General features: G+C 36.6%; 1 protein-coding gene across 1 annotated transcript; it reads right to left on the reverse strand.

The window, feature by feature from the left end:
• Window positions 1–3,650: 3,650 nt before the first annotated feature.
• On the reverse strand, window positions 3,651–18,882 carry alg6 (ALG6 alpha-1,3-glucosyltransferase). The gene is made up of 14 exons (XM_026265003.1): window positions 18,682–18,882; window positions 18,355–18,439; window positions 18,114–18,203; window positions 17,920–18,008; window positions 17,037–17,119; window positions 16,872–16,936; window positions 16,554–16,739; window positions 14,613–14,748; window positions 11,586–11,671; window positions 9,475–9,559; window positions 9,324–9,394; window positions 8,268–8,336; window positions 4,703–4,898; window positions 3,651–4,166 (listed from the first exon to the last, which is right to left on the reverse strand). The coding sequence occupies exons 1-14, from the start codon at window positions 18,761–18,763 to the stop codon at window positions 3,969–3,971; spliced, it is 1,521 nt and encodes a 506-aa protein (XP_026120788.1). The 5' UTR covers window positions 18,764–18,882; the 3' UTR covers window positions 3,651–3,968.
• Window positions 18,883–19,200: the final 318 nt, after the last annotated feature.

Below are 19,200 nucleotides of genomic sequence, written 5' to 3' on the forward strand. Positions count from 1 at the left end.
GAGCTGGTGCGGATGACATATGATGGCGAGGATATGACACTACTCGTGTAAAAGCAAGCTGAACACCAGGCAGCGTGATACCGCCAAGACAGCTGAGAAAATCCACAAGGATATTTTAACTTTGACAGGCAAACCGCTGAATCCATGTCCCTAACGGAAGCCCCTTCATCGAATGGCTTCCCAAAACATAACCTTGGGCGAAAGGGCAACTGGCAAGCAAAATGTTAATGGCGAAATGGACAAAAGTTTTACCCAAGCATTCAAGAGAGGCCATCCCTCCTAAACAATCAGATCTGCTATAAATTTTCCGGCTCATTCAGGCATTACCAAGTCCCGAGCTTCACGCTACGTGTTGCTGATGAGCGCAAAATGAGTAAAGAGAGAGTGCAATAATTCTCAAGCAAGTTTGTCGCCTGGACAGAGGGTATTGATTATTTCTGTGTGGCGAGAGATTTGGAAAATTCAATTAAAGGAGCTGAGCAAAGGATTCATAAATCGGCCCATTCTACGGCCATACAGAGACATTGTTATGTTCTCAATCAATGTTGCACTTCACAATATATTTTCTTTGGAGCATGAAAATAAATAACATTTAAACAGTTCTGCTTACCGCTGAAACAAATTTGATCTGCTCCGTCTTCGCGCGGCAGCCCCCCGTGCGCATCAGCAGAAGTAGTAACGTATTTTTATGGCAAGTTTTCCATAAGAAAATCCTATGTAATATGAATTTCCCAATGACAAAATGAGAAGGAAGGGGACGGATCAGCAATATAAAAATTGATCAGGCCACAGATGGGGTAGAGTCATGGCAGATTTGTAAGACAGCCTTAATAGACTGTATTAAAAATTCCTTAAAATGTAATAAAACAAATAGGTTTTTGGTTCTTGGCCGGGACGGGGTCACAGACCCTGCTAATATCACATCAATCCTGGGCTGCTGAAGGATAAATGGGGTCTGTTTGGGGAACATTTGAGTCTTTTTGATGGAAAACACCAGCACAGTTAAACGACTGCTGTATATTAGAGGGCTTTGGGTGGGGAGGGTAAAGTTGAGCAACTCTCAGCCTGTGTTTTGCTCTCTGTTTTGTTCACACATGTCCCGCAGGAATAGGAGATGCATTTAGTCAGTGCATTTCAGATCATTTGCATTTAGATCATCTAGCAGCTCTGGGAGCTGCAGCAGTCTACAAAATCTATGAGTGATGGATGGATTTACTTGATAAGTTACACGTGCATGTGTCTCATTCATGTATTCTCAAAATGATCTAGTCTCTTAAGCTAGATAAAGTGTGTGGTGATGTGTCTATGTTGCTTTCACAGGGATGAAACAGACTGGCAGCTCTTATGAATTTCTGAAGGCAATCTTAAGGTATGTCTCCACCCCCACCCGGGTTTGTACTGTACTCATTGCAACTTTAAAAGCTTGTCACATTACAGAGATTTGTGTAATTGTACATTAAATAGTATTGGTTTTTGGGCTGTTTTGACCCTGCACACCCTAGCACCTACCCAGAATCCTTGGGTAACATGCTAGCACACCTTACCAAGCACATAGCAACATATGTGCAACCGATCTTCTTAATCCATAAAAAAATACAGTTATCATGAGATCAGAAAGTTATTTCTACATAATTATGCTTAATTTAATAGCAACTTAATTGTACAGGTTTGATAATTTCACAGAACTGCTTAATAGGACAATTTCATGCATATATAAACATTAAAAAAAAAAAAAATACTTTTATACGGCCAGGATACATTAAACTGATGAAAAGTGACAGTGAAGACATTTGTAATATTACAGAATATTTCTTTATATATAAAAAAATATATACTGTTCTCATGAATTATTAAATAAATATTTTTACTGACCCCAAACTTTTGCACTGCCATGTAATTATGTCAGTCCATTTAATTTCAGTGTTATGTAGTAACTTAATAGACATAATATATTATATTATATTATACCACTGACTATTACATGCAATATGGTTTTTTTGTTTGAATATCATTCTGTGCAAATGGAACGGTTCCGGTTTTGGCAGAGCCGCGGTTCTCTGTCAGCTTGTTTGATGTACACTGAACATCCTGTCAGTCTGAAAGCGGCGAGATGTCTGAAGAGGCTGTCAGTCTTTCTGGCGTAGTCAAAATGAGACAGCGCTGCAGAGACCTCGCCATCCCATCTCAGACACATTTACATTGAATCCATTCACTGAGAATCTGACAGAATGTTGATTCTACAATACACGGTGTGCTGCGTCGCTGCGAAAATAGTGTTCTTACTGCTGGCATACAGTCCCATTAGGGCTGATATGGGGAGGAATCTATGCATACACCCGGATAGGTATTTAAGAAAGCTACAACAGATGTTGGAAAACTACACATGCCCAGATATACAGAAGAGTATTGATGGTGGATCTGTCTCTTTATTTTGGCAGCCGCTGAGGGATCATTTTTCGATGTACGACATGGACGGCAGCTGGTGCCTGCTCAAGGTGGATCACGTAACTCTCTCTTTATCACTTCTAGAGGCTGTCTCAAGGACAAAAGCTTAAGCTGACCTAACAAAACACACACTTGTCACACACTTTGCATTGCTACACTTGAGAAGAACAAGAACAGCGTTTCAAAATTCGCTTTTCAAGATGTGTAACAAAGTACTGCATGACTCAATATGAAGATATGGTTAATATTAGCACCATTCATTGAAATTGTATCATGCACTCCAGTATTATAGCTTGCTGTTTGCACTATATTATATCGAGTAAGACAGTCAAACCAAAACCTGTTCATTCTCTCGCCAGACCTCGCTCAGGCTGTAACACACTAGCCCCTTTGTGACCTGATAACATTTATAGTTGTAATGGATTTTTTTTAATGGCCATCATTAACTCGCACAAAGAAGGGGGAAAAAGATTGCTTGTATTTTTTCCCCTTGGTATTTCAGCTTTACAGCATTATGTTCTGATATGTCTCCTTCCATCATTTTTGTTTTACAGCTCATGAAGTTGAAGCGTTTAAATGCATAGCTTTAGTTCTAGCCTTCAGTCATTGGCAAGATTATTCCTTTGTATTAATTAATATTTTTCTAAATTTACTACTTAAAATAATATTAGTAGTTTATTATTATTATTATTATTTTGTTTATTTGATGTTGCCGTTTGCTTAGGACTGCATGATTAATAAAAAAAAAAAAAGAAAAATTAAAATTGTGATGTGGCTTAGTGCGGTTTTCGTGCTACAAAACTGTGATTTAAGTATATGCACATTGTTTAATAAACATTAGTGTTACATTTTTACAGACATACTGTAAACTAAGTGTATTATTTTCTTAAATTATCATTTTTTATTTTATAGGGAAATATAGTCATTTATTTTAGGAATTTATTTTAAAAATAAGAATTCTAACAATTATTATTAATCTTTTTGTCATATTGCTATATAGATTCAAAAAAGAAATGGTAGAATTGTGTAGCAAATCTGAAGTTGTTTTTATTTTTATTTCAAGTTTTTTAAATTGCCAATAAATTGGTTTTTAAAAATCATAAAGCAATCACATTAAATTACGGTTAAGATTTTTTTCCCCCCAAATCGCACATCCCCATTTTTGTTCACTGTTGGGCCATTTGAAAACACTGGAGACACTTTCATTTGGTACAAAACCATTTAATGATGTATTAAAAATGTAAAAATAATGGTCTTACGGTTTGGTCATTTACACAATACCAATATCCCACTAACTGAATTTGTCTCCAAGGCAAACAAGTGAGAGAAAGTAACTGTATCTCCTTTCACTGAATACACTCTTCTCAACTCAAGCAAGATCCCTAAACCTTATTAACAGGAAATTGAATTTTCCCAAACTATTCCCATCCTGTTCTTTTCTAACCGAAGGGACTGTCCTTTCCTTTCACCGTCATCCTGGCTGTAGTTCTTCCTCTGACAACCAACGTCTTTGAAGACATATTTCAGTTTGTTTTCTTCTGACTCTTTTTCCTCTGCGGCTCCATCAACTGGACCTGGTTGAAATATATGATGAAGCCCAGAAAGTGGAGAAAGGAGAGGGCTGAGACCAGCACCGGAAACAGATCGGGAAACTTGGCTGGGGGCTTCAACCACACGCTCGTAAAGCTCAACGCTGCCATGGCCACCAATGAAAACCAGAACTGTAAAAGACAAAGTGACAACACTTATTACAAGAGAGAAGAAGTACCCTGACAAAGGTTCATTAGTTCTAGTCAAGTGCTCAGCATGACACGGATCCTTGTAACTTGATGTTTATTTTCCACCCTGTTTCTGGAAGGTGAGTCGAGGTATAAACATTAACATGTCTATTTACGACAGATGGAGTGAAGGATCAGTGGAAGTGCTGGTGTGAGCAACACGACCCCCCCAATGAAACTCTACCTTCATCGTAGGGCCCCCTTATTTATGTCTCTTGTGTAAATAAATATATCTAGGCAAACCTGTGTTAATGACTCGCGCTACAAAAATAGCACACCTCCTGGTCTTGAACATTCACGCAAGGAGCTGTTGAAACATTCAGTCTTCAAAAGCGCTAAGAAGAGCACGGGGTCAAGCTAATGTGAAAGCTATGAGCCGTTCAGGTGGGCCAGTGTACTTAACTGACTTCTTCATAAGCGTCGATGTCATTAACATCAGTGGTGTGGAGTAACAGGCCGTGACGTCGATGTTAACTTACTTTCCATTTAATGATCCGGCTGAGGTTGAGTTTAGGCAGCCAGCGCTGAGTGAGTTTGCGATAGAGACCCAGTCTGAGCTCTTCTTCTGTACTTCTCTCGAAAGCAGAGAGTAGATACAAACTCAGAAAGAGGAATGCCAGTGAGGTCACCACATAAGGCAACAGCAAACCGTCCTTCAGCAGAAGGGGGAGCATGCTATAGAAAACAAAAAAACACAACCGTTAAAAACAAACAAGTCAAGATTTGTACAATAAGTGATTATCTATCTCTGTTTATGATACAGCTGGTGTTCAGACCAATGTAGCAATCATCATATAGAGTACTTGCTAAATCACATACATATACTGACACCAAGTGGCGTGGATGTAAAATCACGCAAATCTTTCTACTGAATACAAATGCATTATTCTTAGTCAGACAGGATCAATTTACTTCGCAACTGAAAGTGTGTTAATAGCAGGGCGACCAAGATAAAGTTCCTAGCATTCAATTGGTCCTGCCATTTCAAAATTAAATGGACACCTAATGGCATGGATGTAGAAAAAACAAAACACCTTTAGATGTAATAAATTATGTCATATTCAGTCTCTTCAGTCAGTTTCACTCTGACTAAAATGGCTTATAGTTTTAGATAAAAATAATGTTTTAGTTGATGGAAAAATTTAACCAACTATTTTATAAATTAAAAATTTTATACAGGTGCTGGTTATATAATTAGAATATGATCAAAAAGTTGATTTATTTTACTAATTCCATTCAAAAATAGAAACTTATATTCAGTCATTACACACAGACTGATATATTTCAAATATTTATCTCTCTTAATTTTGATGATTATAACTGACAACTAAGGAAAATCTCAAATTCAGTATCTCAGAAAATTTGAATATTGTGAAAAAGTTCAATATTGAAGACACCTGGTGCCACTCTAATCAGCTGATTAACTCACATCACCTGCAAAGACCTTTAAATGGTCTCTCAGTCTAGTTCTGTACTGCTGACTTGAAAGTTGTCCAAAAGATGACCATTGACACCTTGCACAAGGAGGACAGGACACAAAAGGTCATTGCAAAAGAGGCTGGCTGTTTACAGAGCTCTGAGTCCAAGCACATTAATAGAGAGGCGAAGGGAAGGAAAAGATGTGGTAGAAAAAAAGTGTACAAGAAATAGAGATAACAGCACCCTGGAGAGGATTATGAAACAAAACCCATTCAAAAATGTGGGGGATATTCACAAAGAGTGGACTACAGTTGGAGTCAGTGCTTCAAGAACACCTTGGCACAGACGTATGCAAGACATGGGTTTTAGCTGTCACAATCGTTGGGTCAAGCCACTCATGAACAACAGACAGCATCAGAAATATCTAAAGACAAAAAGGACTGGACTGCTGTCTGGAGGAGCCTGGAGGAAGAGAGGAGAGGCACACAATCCATGTTGCTTGAGGTCCAGTGTAAAGTTTCCACAGTCAGTGATGGTTTGAGGGGGCATGCTTCACTGTGTTTTCTGAGGTCCAAGGTCAACGCAGCCATATACCAGGAAGTTTTAGAGCACTTCAAGCTTCCTGCTGCTGACCAACTTTATGGTGATGCAGATTTCATTTTCCAACAGGACTTGGCACCTGCACACAGTGCCAAAACTACCAGTACCTGGTTTAAGGACCATGGTATCCCTGTTCTTAATTGACCAGCAAACTCGCCTGACCTCAACCCCATAGAAAATCTATGGAGTATTGTAATGAAGAAGATGCAATATGTCAGAATATCCCAACAATGCTGAAGAGCTGAAGGCCACTATCAGAGCAACCTGAGCTCTCATAACACCTGAGCATTGTCACAGACTGATCGACTCCATGCCACGCTGCATTGCTGCAGTAATTCAGGCAAAAGGAGCCCCAACTAAGTTTTGAGTGCTGTAAATGCTCATATTTTTCATGGCCAAGATTTCTAAAAATCCTTTCTAAAAATCCTTTGTATTGGTCTTATGGCCGGCAGCCATATCACCCTGGAGCCCAAGACCGGTTTCCCACTGAAGCTAAGCATGGCTGAGCCTAGTCAGTACCTGGATGGGAGACCTCCCGAGAAAACTAGGTTGCTGCTGGAAGAGGTGCTAGTGAGGCCAGCAGGGGGTGCTCCCTGTGGTCTGTGTGGGTCCTAGTGCCCCAGTGTAGTGATGGGGACACTATACTGTCAACAAGCACCGTCCTTCGGATGAGACGTTAAACCGAGGTCCTGACTCTCTGTGGTCAGTAAAAATCCCAGGATGTCTTTCGGCATCCTTGTTAAATTCGCCCATTGGCCTTAACCATCATGCCCTCCTAACAATCCCCATATCTGCTGATTGGCTTCATCACTCTGTCTCCTCTCCACCAGTAAGCTGGTGTGTGGTGGGCATTCTGGCGCAATATGGCTGCCATCGCATCATCCAGGTGGATGCTGCACACTGGTGGTGGATGAGGAGATACCCCCTGACTATGTAAAGCACTTTGAGTGCCTAGAAAAGCACTATATAAATGTAATGAATTATTAATATTATTATTAAGCAATATTCTAATTTTCTGAGATACTGAATTTGGGATTTTCCTTATTTGTCAAATCATCAAAATTAAAAGAAATAAACATCTGAAATATATCAGTCTGTGTGTAATGAATGTATATAATATACAAGTTTCACTTTTTGAATGGAATTAGTGAAATAAATAAACTTTTTGATATTCTATTTATATGACCAGCACCTGTATATTGAAAAATGGTTTAATTATCATAATGGTGCCCATTTTCCAGTAGGTCTTCAGTATTGCTTATAAAATATTTTCTGTAAATTGCATTGATGAGATCAACATATAGGCAATGTATTTAACCTCACACAAGTATATTAGACATGGAAGTAAACCTTTGGCTAACTAGCTTAACTGTTTCCATAGGCATTTGACTGAAAAACAATAATTTGCACACCAACCATACCATAGATAATACTGCTATTGAGATAGTGTTGACAAAATAAAACAATCTTTGTGTTTGCAGAACAGGTCATGACGCAGAAAAAAACAATACTAATGCTGTGAATTTTCAACATTTCGCTATAATGAGTATAAAAAGTGTGCTAATGGTGTGCATTTGGGGGCACAGAAAACTCTGGCAATGTGTTGTCTCTGTATGTTCTTGTGGATATTTCCCCTAATAGTGCAACAATTACACAATCATAGAATATAATACACTTATCTTCCATAACAAAGAACATCATGTCTTTGGCTAAAAACATAAATATGCAGCATTAACACTAGTTTTGTGAAAGCAGTCAGTGCGATTCTAGAGAATGGTGGGTTGTGTTTACACAAAGGGGTCTTAGTTTAATGGTATGTGGGCTATGTCATGTAATCCAGTGATATCCTTACACTAAACCATGCACACAACAATTAGTGTGGACAGCTGGGACTCCCCTATTGGCTACTAGTACTCTTCTTCTCGCTATATAGTCATTCGCTGATTTTGTTTCTATCTTAACCGTAAGGATTCATTTATAGTACTGTAATTTTCATTAAGTAACACATACTGCTTGATACCTTACCTGAAAGTTGATGTTAGTAGAAACCAAATGGCGATCAGAGGTATTTCATTGATGACAAGGCAAACTGGCCTGTAAAACATATATTTGACTTTTAAGACTATATTTACTACATTACAGATATGTTTACATGATACCAATGCTATAATTATGTAGTTGAGAGGGCAAGGACTAGGTATCAGTATCTCTCTTCAGTGATCCAGTCACTACACTTCCTCTGTCAGCTAATTTTTAACACCCGATAGACACCCTTAATCCAGAAACATGCCTTACTGATTGACTAACTCGTGCAAGATATATGGGAACACAACATTTAAAATCTGTTGATTGCAGCTAGTTTTATGCATATGTTGTATATGATAATATGTTCGATTTATGACTATAAACATGCAGAACAGTGTTGCCAAGTTCTCAGTTTTACAGCGAAATTGGGCTATTTAACACTGTTGCCGCGGGTTGAAGCGACACCAAATAACGTGACATTTAGCCCCTGGGGAGGTGATATGTAACCCCACCAGAAAAGTGTATTTACCCTTTAAATGTGATTGGGTTAGTTTTGAGTAGCAATTGGGTGAGTTTTGTTGTGAAAACCTGGCAACCCTGATATAGAACATGGGAAAATACAGCATTAATCAATCACTTACTTAACTGAAAGTAAAGTTTCTAATGTTGAGAGATCAACAAATATTGCTTTTTTTTTTATCATAGGTTATTTTTATAATTATGTGTTGGGTAACTAACATTAATTATTGCTTTGTTTCTGCATCTTTATACACAATTATAACTACAGTGTTTATTAGGTAGACCCAATGTTAAAATTAAAAAGCATAAATAACGGTACAAATATCAAACAATATAAGTAAATCTTAAGAGGTTTCTAGTAATAGCCAAATAATTATTTTCAGGCACTTAAAGTTATGAAACGGAACACTTCATCTTAAAAATGATACTATTATTTAGTTTGTCATAACAAATTTTGTCTACATCGATGACGGTGGGTTAAGCAAAAGAAGCAATAGCAATTAGATCAAGTAATATGAATTATATTCCAGTACTTACAAGGCTACTAGAAGGATAGACTTCTCATGGACTTGGAAGGAGAAGAGGAAAAAAGCCAGGGAGGTGTTCACCTACAGTAAAAGCAGATCAGGGGAGTCAGTGGTCAAAAATACAAGTCGTTGAACAAACACATAATCATGGCACCACCTACCAAGGCAAGCTTAAACTGCCATAGAGTTGGTTTGGACAACAGTTTTAAAGATGAAGGCAGGACGAACAACAGAGTAAGAGCAAAACTGAAAGAAAAAAAGAAAAAGTTATTTCATTGAGTGCATCCATACTTTAATAAAAAGATTTACTATACACACATACGAAATATGATCAAGAGCCCCTGTTGCCAAAGCCTGTAATCCATCCCATGGAACTAGAGGACACGGCTGCCTGATCTTTTTATACATCCTCACAGTCAACAAGAAAGATCCCAGCATGCACGAAATGCATGAGATTCAGGGCTGGCCTGCTGAGCACTCACAGAATTGCTTGAAGCCCTCAATCATCATTCTCTTGGAGGAAATTGACCCTATTAGAGATGAATGACCCTAGTGGGACAAAAATCTGGTCCATAACGACAGATGCAAATGTAAGAGGCGAGATAAACTGTACAGGGAAAGCATATACATTATTTTAAACAGCTTGCCAAAGTGAACTTCTGTTCGGTCAGAAATCTTCTGTTCAGTCCATCAAGGACAGAAGTGAATAAAAACATGAACAAACTGAAGAGCTGCTTTATAGTAGAACAGTAATCCGTTACTATAATCGAAAGCAACATTGACACTGTTTTTATGTTTAATACTGTAAAACTGCTCGTTTTAAAGCAATTCATTGTATATTGTGGTATATACATAAAATGTATGAACTGAAAACGTACAATAATAGCGGGTTAAACAAGATCAAGTGTACAGTATTTGGCTGGTCTTGTCATTTTAAAATTGCTGCCCCCATGAGCAGACCAGGGGTCTTATTTATTAGACTCTCCGTAGATTTTATCCTAAAAGTGTACATAGGCACAAAGGCTAGATCTTGTGTATGCACGAAAGTTTTCAGATTCATAAAACCACGTCAGAACCTGCGCCAAAATCTCTTTATAAATTCCAATCTTCAAAGGAAGATTGTGCGTATGTACATCTCCACCTTGACTCCTCCCCTAAATCACCATATATGGAGTTCACAACACCTAGTTTTACTATGCATAACCTCATCTGCAGTTTATAAATGAGACCCCGGCACCATTTAACATAAAACAGGTTTTATTAGGCTACTTGTATAACTTGAGGCTTCATCTCATATGAATATACATGATTTTAAACATATTTTAAAAATCTTATTAGTTTATTTAGTCCCATTGACTGCAAAGTAAATTACACTGTCAAGGTCCAGAAAAGTATGAGAAGTATCATCAGAATAGTCCATCTGCTATCGGTGGTTCAACCGTAATGCTATGAAGCGACAAGAATACTTTCTGTATGCAAGTAAAACAAAATACGACTTTATTTGTTGAATTCCTTGTGGCATGAGCAGACACAGAAGAGCGTAAGCTGCTTGCGTTCAGCACATATTCTCCAAAATGGTGATAAACTGATGTAGAGAGATACATAGGAGACAAATTGTTGAATAAAGTTGTTTTATTTGCATACAAAAATTATTCTCATCGCTTCAAAATGTTACGGTTGAACCACTGACGGCAGATGGACTATTCTGACAATGCTGTTCATTCTTTTCTGGACCTTGACAGTGTAACTTACTTGGCAGTCAATAGGACAGTCACAAGCCTCCTGGTTTTCATCCAAAATATCTTAAATTGTGTTCTTTTTCGGGTTTGGAACGACATGGGGGGTAAGTGATTAATGACAAAATTATCATTTTGTGGTGGAGTATCCCTTTAAACTTTTTAATTAGAAAAACATGATTGAGTGCACCCTTAAAACAGACCAATGAAAAAAATAATTACTGACTTAGACTAAAAATAGACTAAATAAAGACAAAAAAACAAAAAACAAAAAAAGGAATTCTTAAATGAACAGTCAAAGAAATAATCTTGACCAAGCCCTTGCACCTGCAGATTAGTGTCCACATATCAGTATCTCAAAATCTCTCCGATATCATTAGTTACCCATAATCCCACTGTGCCCTCCCGTTATAATTAGATGTGTTTCGCAAACATGGTAAGAGGGAATATACTGAGAAAGATGTTGAGGTGGTGATACATAAAGAGACAAAGGAAAAGGAGAAAGGGTGGCGGGTAAATGGATGGTGAAGGATTACCTGAGGAACAGCTGAGTCTCTCTGGACAGCAGGGTCTTGATCTTTATCAGCACATTCAAGCTGCACCATGTGTTAGCCACTTTATCCTGTCAACAAACACATGCTGTCAAAGTCACTAAACTAATGCACTCCGGACAGAATGACACAATGAGAACGAATGATACACTGACCGCTAGGTCAGTTTTCAAGCTCTTTATGAACAGTTGTTTAAACTAGTGGGACTTCAGGGGTGTCAACTCAAATTAAATTAGGGCCAGAATGAACAAAACTTCATTTAACTTTATGTTTTAATAACTTACACTTGAGTAAAATAAAAGTTCATTTAAATGCACGCAAATGCCTTTAGATTACCTAAGCATACAAATGAAGAGTTCAAATATAGGGAATATTACACAACAAATACAATGCACTGCTCTTTGTAACTCTAATAAGCCACCTAAAATCTAATATTAAAGGTAATATTTTATTACCTTCCTGTAATAAGTAACTTTCTGTTGTAATATAATATAAAATTATAAATATGTCATGCCAAAATGAAAAAAATAAATAAAGTTTTTTCATTGTTACCAAAGCTATATTATGCCTCAATGTTATTTCAGCATTAGCTAAAATTAACTATTAGAATTAGTTAACTATAATTAATGAAAATATTTAATACTTTTTTATGAATAATTTATATTTTAATATTCTGTTTTCACTTTATTTTTGAGTTTTAGTTTTAGTAAATTTAGTATTTCAATTTTAGTTCTTATTTAGTCGAGTTAGTTCTATAATATTTCTCATTTTAATTTTTGCTTTTTTTTCCAAATGGTCTATTATTTATATTATATTTAACTTCAGCTTTATTTCAATTACCTAAAATTTAAAAAAAATAGTTTTTGTTTTTAGTCAATGGCAGTAGCACTGTTGGACCTACAGCCTTGAGTTTTTCATAAAAATAGTGTATGAAATTAGGCAGCAAACAAATGTTAAAGTGAAGGTTTTGTTCTTCCTTGTTTTCAATAATGTTGCAGCTCAAGAAAATACCCTTTTCTGAAATAACCACAAAATTATGATCATGCTTACAAAATTAGCATTGACATATAAGGCAAGTATCTTTAAATGGTATGTAGCTTTTGAAGAGAAAGCACATAAGTGACATTACTCGGCGTAATCATTTCCCAACTGAAAGCGCAATAAAAATTCCTGTGGGCATTCTTGGGGGGCATTGGTACAAAGGGCAAGGGTGAAGTATTACACTGCCATTAATTTTCCTGTCAAGTAACCGTAATGTCAAAAAAAGCTATGCACTTATTTGTAAACTTACAGACACAGGGTTAAATGACTTTCCTAATGCATACCAAGGACATTAATAACGTTGCAGAGGTTGCAAAGAGTGCAGTTTTACCACATAAAGAAGACTAAATTGCACCCTTCAGGAAACTGATCCGAGTCCTGCTGACCTTTCTGCTGGGGTACCGACATGTGATTCCTCAAAGACTGGTGGCCATTAACAGTTGTGCAACAACAGAATTAGTAAATGTTATGAAAGTTTCAGCCCTTGCTTCTGAGAATTTCTTCATAGTGCTCAATCCTCGAAAACACAGCTGCTGTCTTTCACAGCTGTGTGAAGACGAGTGGACACTACAGCTGAAGATGAGACCCACCGATGAGTCCCACTTTGAAAAATGTTTTTTGTCTATACAGTGAAAGTCAATGAGGTCCACTGACAAATCATTGACTTTCTTTGTGTGGTCCAAAAAAAATAAAAAAATAAATCCATACTTGCTCAGTTGATTAGTCTCAGTACATTAAGACATTAAGTTTCATATGACGTTTTGTGAAATGTTATATTAAAATTTGGAAACAAGGCCTTATTAAATTTGCATTCATTTTCACAACTGAAATCTAAACATTGTATATAACCAGGTTCAACACTGTTTGACCCTCAACCCCCCATTGCACAAAAACAGCCTTAAAAGATGTGCATTTTGAGGAACTTCTGATTTGAATTCCGTTAAGCTTATCTGTTCTTTATCGAACGAAAAATGCAGTGGTTTTGGCTGTAGTGCCATGCCTAAATTCATTTAATTTTCCTTTTTCTACACACACACACAAGAGCACAGATTTAGCGATCAGCTAAATATCATCTAGCTTTACCATGCTCCGATATATATGATAGCAAAAGCCAAGACTTGCTTAGCACTCCGTCCGTCACAAATGCTCAAGGCTCTAGGTTAGAATTACTCACACCTTGTGTATTACGTTAGCCTCATGTCAGGCAAATGCATGATATATTCCGGGCCCTGAGCCCTGCAGAATTTTCAATTACTTCTCACAACACAGCTACTTTGACAACAGAGTTTTTGGGGGCATTTCAAAAGCAAGCCGCAGTACTTGTGCACCATGTATTTCAGTATTGACTTACAAAAGGCTTTAGACAACGAACAGGACACAGCTCTAATTTTCCAATAAACTCAACATGAGACCCTTGTTTACTAATCAGATCTAAAGGATAAATCCTGCAGTGGACCCAAGGGGTTTCATTGAGGTAATCTATGAATACAGGAGGATCTGACTGGCTAGATGTGTAATAAGTAAGTCTTCTATTTGCATTAATATCACAGATCCCAAACTGTATGTTTGTGTGTATCTACAAAGGATTTCGGCAACAGTGTATTTATGCATTCATGCATGCATACAATGAAAAATGTAATGCATGTGGATGAGGATTTCAAGGGCATTCCCTGCATTGGAAATTTTATAACGGGCAAGAACAGAGCTGAATAAGCATCACGTTGTAATGATGTGTTTAAAACTCACTCCTTAAGCAATAAATATGACTGATAAATTTGACCTCAGTGTTTGACATAAGTAGAGCTCAAAGCCCCTGACCCAACTGTGCAAATACTGTTTTGAATGTTATCAAATAGTAAACATGCATTTCTCAATTAAAATTAAAATTTTAAGAAATAAAAAGGAACCTATTTCGATTACCTTGAAGGAGTTTGCCATTATTGTTTTGATATGTGACATTATGTGAATTACCTCAAACAAACCCCGATCAACGGGGAAAAGGCGATGAAGAACTTGTAGAGGTTGTTTGGGGTCAGACAAAAAAGGCATCCAGCAGAGGACAAAGGTCACCAGTACAGTCATGGAGATCTTGACCAAATGAAAAAATCTGTGTACACAAAAAAGTAGCGATAAAATTACAATTGTGTAAACATAATTGCCTTTCAATTTATTCTGTGAACACAAAGATCTAAAAAAATATATTAAAGGGATAGTTCACCCCAAAAATGTAAATTAATTTATGAATTACTCACCCTCATGTCCTTCCAAACCTGTAAGACCTTCGTTTATATTCATAACACAAATTAAGATATTTTTGATGAAATCCAAGAGATTTCTGGCCCTCCATAGAGGCAACACAACTGAAATGTTCCCAGAAACATAGTAAGGAAGACGTGATTTGGAGGAGAATAATTCTTGAATAAAGTCATTATTTTAGTTTTTCTTTTTGTGTACAAAATATTCACAAAGCTTCGTAAAATCGCTGTTGAGTCACTAATGTCCTCACTACATTTCTGGGTGTGGAGAACATTTCAGTTGCGATGCTGTCTATGCAGGGACAGAGAGCTCTCGGATTTCATCAAAAATATCTTCATTTGTGTACAGTAGATGAACAAAGGTCTTACGGGTTTGGAACGACATGAGGGTAATTAACGACATAATTTTCTTTTTTGGGTGAACTATCCCTTTAGGTAATTTTGTATCATCCACGAATAACATTGTCCATTCTCCTAACAATTAACCAATGGTGCTCTAACAATTTTTTTTTTATGGTTCGCTGATTGAACATTTTATTCAAAATTGTCATAAAATTCTATTAATTCTATTAATTAAGTTGAAAAAAAAAATTGAGGTGTTTTATACATTCAAAAACATATTTTCCATAATGAATGGGTCATAAATCAGGTCACCCAACTTTCGAGTAGAGACAACATACTCTCACAGTTTTTCAGTGTACTGTATACTGGAGCAACTAACACCTCTCAGCTGTAGATATACAATTGCACGCACAGGCATAGCAGGGAGGGTCAGGCATGGCCAGAGAGTCATCTGGACATGTCTCTTCCCAGGCAAACTAATCCACCAATGCATCTGCCTCCAAATGACCTTGGTACATTGTTACTAAATCAACAAATGCGAGACACATAGAGCAGAGTGCTTCCACTGAGACCGGCTGCAGGACTGGTGTAGAAATGCATACAAAGTCAAATTGAGTAAGAAAAGAAAATCTACATGTAGTGGTGAAGTGTCTAATAATGATGAACATTAAAGATTTGTTATTTTCAGGCATAAATAAGGCAATCAGGTTATGAAACTTGCAGCTGGATTAAAAGCTGAAAACTTGCAGCTAAAGCTGTAATTATAGCAGTCAACAAATGTATTATTTCATTGTAAGCTAAATTTTCATTAACAGGGCTTTTTCACTTATATGCACAATTACTGAGATTTGCTGATTATTCAGGTTTAGCCGTGAACAAATATTTAACTTTTAATTTAGGTAAAATTTTTATTTAATTTAATTTATATATACACACACACACACACACACACACACACACATATATACACACTACAGTACTACTGATCAAAAGTTTAGAATAATTATTTTTTTTATTTGAAAAAAGTCTCTTATGCTAAAGCTGCATTTAATTGTTAAGAAAATACAATACATTAAGTCAATAAGCTTTTTTCTCCATCACTGATTGTTGTATATATGTCTACTGATACAACTAAAATATTGTTGAAAGCCTATAATTGGCCTCAACAATTTTCAGGCCTACTACACTAGGTTTGGTACCATCTGGAATATCTTGAGGTCTGCTTAAATAACTCAGTTAATCAATTTTATCATATTATTGGAATCAACTTTAAAAAAAACAGTGCAATGTTTGTGCAACAACCCAAATGACTCACCCTCTCCCAGTCAAGCCCTGCTTGATACACTTGCCCAGGAGGTAACAGAAGAAAGGGAGTGAATGATACAATTCCATTTGCTTGTAATTGAGAGCCAAAGTGAACGCCAAGGAACCAAACAAGTCCCAGCCCAAACCAAGTCCTAGAATCCCCCATAGAGCCAGACCCAGGCTCACACTGTTATATCTGAAATTGCAGTTAAAGAATATGCACATGATGTTCATTTTGGAGTTTAAGTTCTTGACATAACTGAATAGCTTAAATGAATAAATACCATAATAATAAATAAACACTATAGCAATTAAGGTTAAAGGATACTGAAAATGACCGTAGTCAATCAGTATAAGTCCTGGATACAGAAGGATGGAGAAAGCTGCAGCAACCTACGAGAACAAAATGGTACATTTGGACCAAAACAAATCCTGTTAATGATTACAAATACAAATTTACAACATATCAATTCAAAGGTAGTCTTTTAGTTACCTTTTGTTTAGAGGATCCATCGCAAAAGTGGAAGCAGTAAAACAAAACTGCTGGAATGTAGATCAATATATCTGTAAAAAGAACTGTTGGGTCGAGGAAGATTAATATGCATGAACACATAAATATTTATCCTAATTTAAAGAGATTTACATCATTTAACTATAACTAGATGTAACCATATGACTGTAAACTGTTAAAAACATTATAATAGATTATTCAGAGCACTTCAATGCAGCGATTTAAACAAACTCTTATTAAACTACTTATTAGAGTTACATTTTATATATTAACATACTTTAAATTTTCATTTTTAAAATGGCAGAGGAGTAATTTCCCCCGAAAACAATAATATATGTATAGTGCATGAAATACAAGCATAGTTGAGTAATTGTATACACAGAACAAGCATATATTTTAATTTTAAAAACAATAATAATCAATATCATGTTTTAAAAAGGGTGGATTAAAGCCCATTATAATCCCAGCATTTATGCGAAATCAAAATGAAAATTCTGACATTAATCACCTTCTTGTCATTCCAAACCTGTAAGACCTTCAGTTCAACTTCAGAACACAAATTAAGATATTTTTGATGAAATCTGAGAGCTTTCTGACCCTCCACAGACAGCAGCACAACTGAAATATTCCCAGACCCAGAAATGCGGTAAGGACATCGATATAACCGTCCATGTGACATCAGTGGCTCAACTTCAATTTGTGTTTTGAAGATGAACCGAAGGTCTTACAGGTTTGGAATGACATGAAGGTGATTAATTAATGACAGAATTTTCATTTTTGGGGGAGCTATCCTTTTAAGAGGTAGAAATTACACTGTGACAGGCATCTAAAATATCTGAAATAAATTACTGATATCAATACATACCTGTGGCCCTCATGAACAACTTATGTGCATGGCTTTCATAGCCTCTAGATGCATACAGCTCCACCCATTCAGGATTGAGCAGCTTTGCTCTAGAAAAATAGACACAACACAAGGCCAAATCAAAATCACATCATCAAGTCATGGTCAACTGATAAATAAAAAATATAGATGCTTTACCAGGTAAAAGAACTTACACGTATGCACAGACCAGACTGTGATATGCTGTCAAAGGAGGATAATCAAGACCCCAGTAGTTCAAATCATTATTTGTAGTATTGAAGTACCTAGAAGAAGAAAAAAACTGTTAGGCCACATTCATATAAGACGTTGGCCTTATTAATAAAATACTGTGAATTTTCATTTCTACAATATATAAGGAGAGGGAGCATTGCCATTTTTTATTTATATGGTCATAAATAATATTGAAAGACTAACCATTCATGAACAGGTAGATTGTAAGTCACTTCTTGCCAGTGTCTCTGTGCTTCATAGTCACCGAACATTGGCGGTTTACCTGCACCTATTCCATCAAATGACATGCAAAAGAGTATGATTTATTCATTAAAACGCGAATGTATAAGGTACAATATTCATCACGTTTAACTTTCTTTCACGAATAATGTTTATCCCCCTTGATTAACATTTAAGATTAGCTGATCTTGCTTATTTACGGTTGAATGAGTTGTCACGAGCACTTGTAGCTGACTTTGACGTGTCAATTTTACTGTTCCTAAAGAAACCGGTGGTTCATTTAAAACCAACCTGAATAGGAATGAAAAGACACTGCCCATCTCGACGTTAAACCGAGCAGCACGCATAGTGAGATAAGGCTCCAGTTCTCCATGTCTGCTAGCCTTTAAGACTTTTGATTTAAAAATCATAAATCTGTAGTATCGCTCATGCTTTCCTAGAGAACCGAGTCGTCTGAGATTCACTTCCTGAAACAATACGTCCGCGGAGTGGCGCTCCGTGATGACATCATACATGAGCACGTGGTTGCAGCGATTGAACAGTTTTGGCGTTTGGGGGGCAAGATCTGATTTGTAATTTTGATCCATGGTGAGATTAAAACTTGAAATTGTTGATAGAAAATAAATTATGACTTAAATAGAGTGTTGAAGTGCAGTCCAGTAAAGATTTTGCTAGATGATGATCCTGAATAAATAAGCAATTATCAAATAATGGACTGTATATGGACCATCGCCAGGTAAAGACAATGAATGAACTGCCTTTTGCCTAATTACCAATGCTATGAACAAGATTATGAGAAAATAGGGGGAA

The sequence above is a fragment of the Carassius auratus genome, chromosome 6 (assembly GCF_003368295.1).
Source record: "Carassius auratus strain Wakin chromosome 6, ASM336829v1, whole genome shotgun sequence".
NCBI lineage: Eukaryota > Metazoa > Chordata > Actinopteri > Cypriniformes > Cyprinidae > Carassius > Carassius auratus.

What these genes read in the sequence shown, in the direction of transcription:
- alg6 (XM_026265003.1), bottom strand. Translation starts at nt 18,763, where the DNA reads ATGGAGAACTGGAGCCTTATCTCACTATGCGTGCTGCTCGGTTTAACG. An exon ending in GTTGTTCATGAGGGCCACAG is followed by an intron (nt 17,120 to 17,919) that starts GTATGTATTGAT and finishes TCGACCCAACAG; the next exon opens with TTCTTTTTACAGATATATTG. An exon ending in GCCGGATCATTAAATGGAAA is followed by an intron (nt 4,167 to 4,702) that starts GTAAGTTAACAT and finishes TGTCTTTTACAG; the next exon opens with TTCTGGTTTTCATTGGTGGC.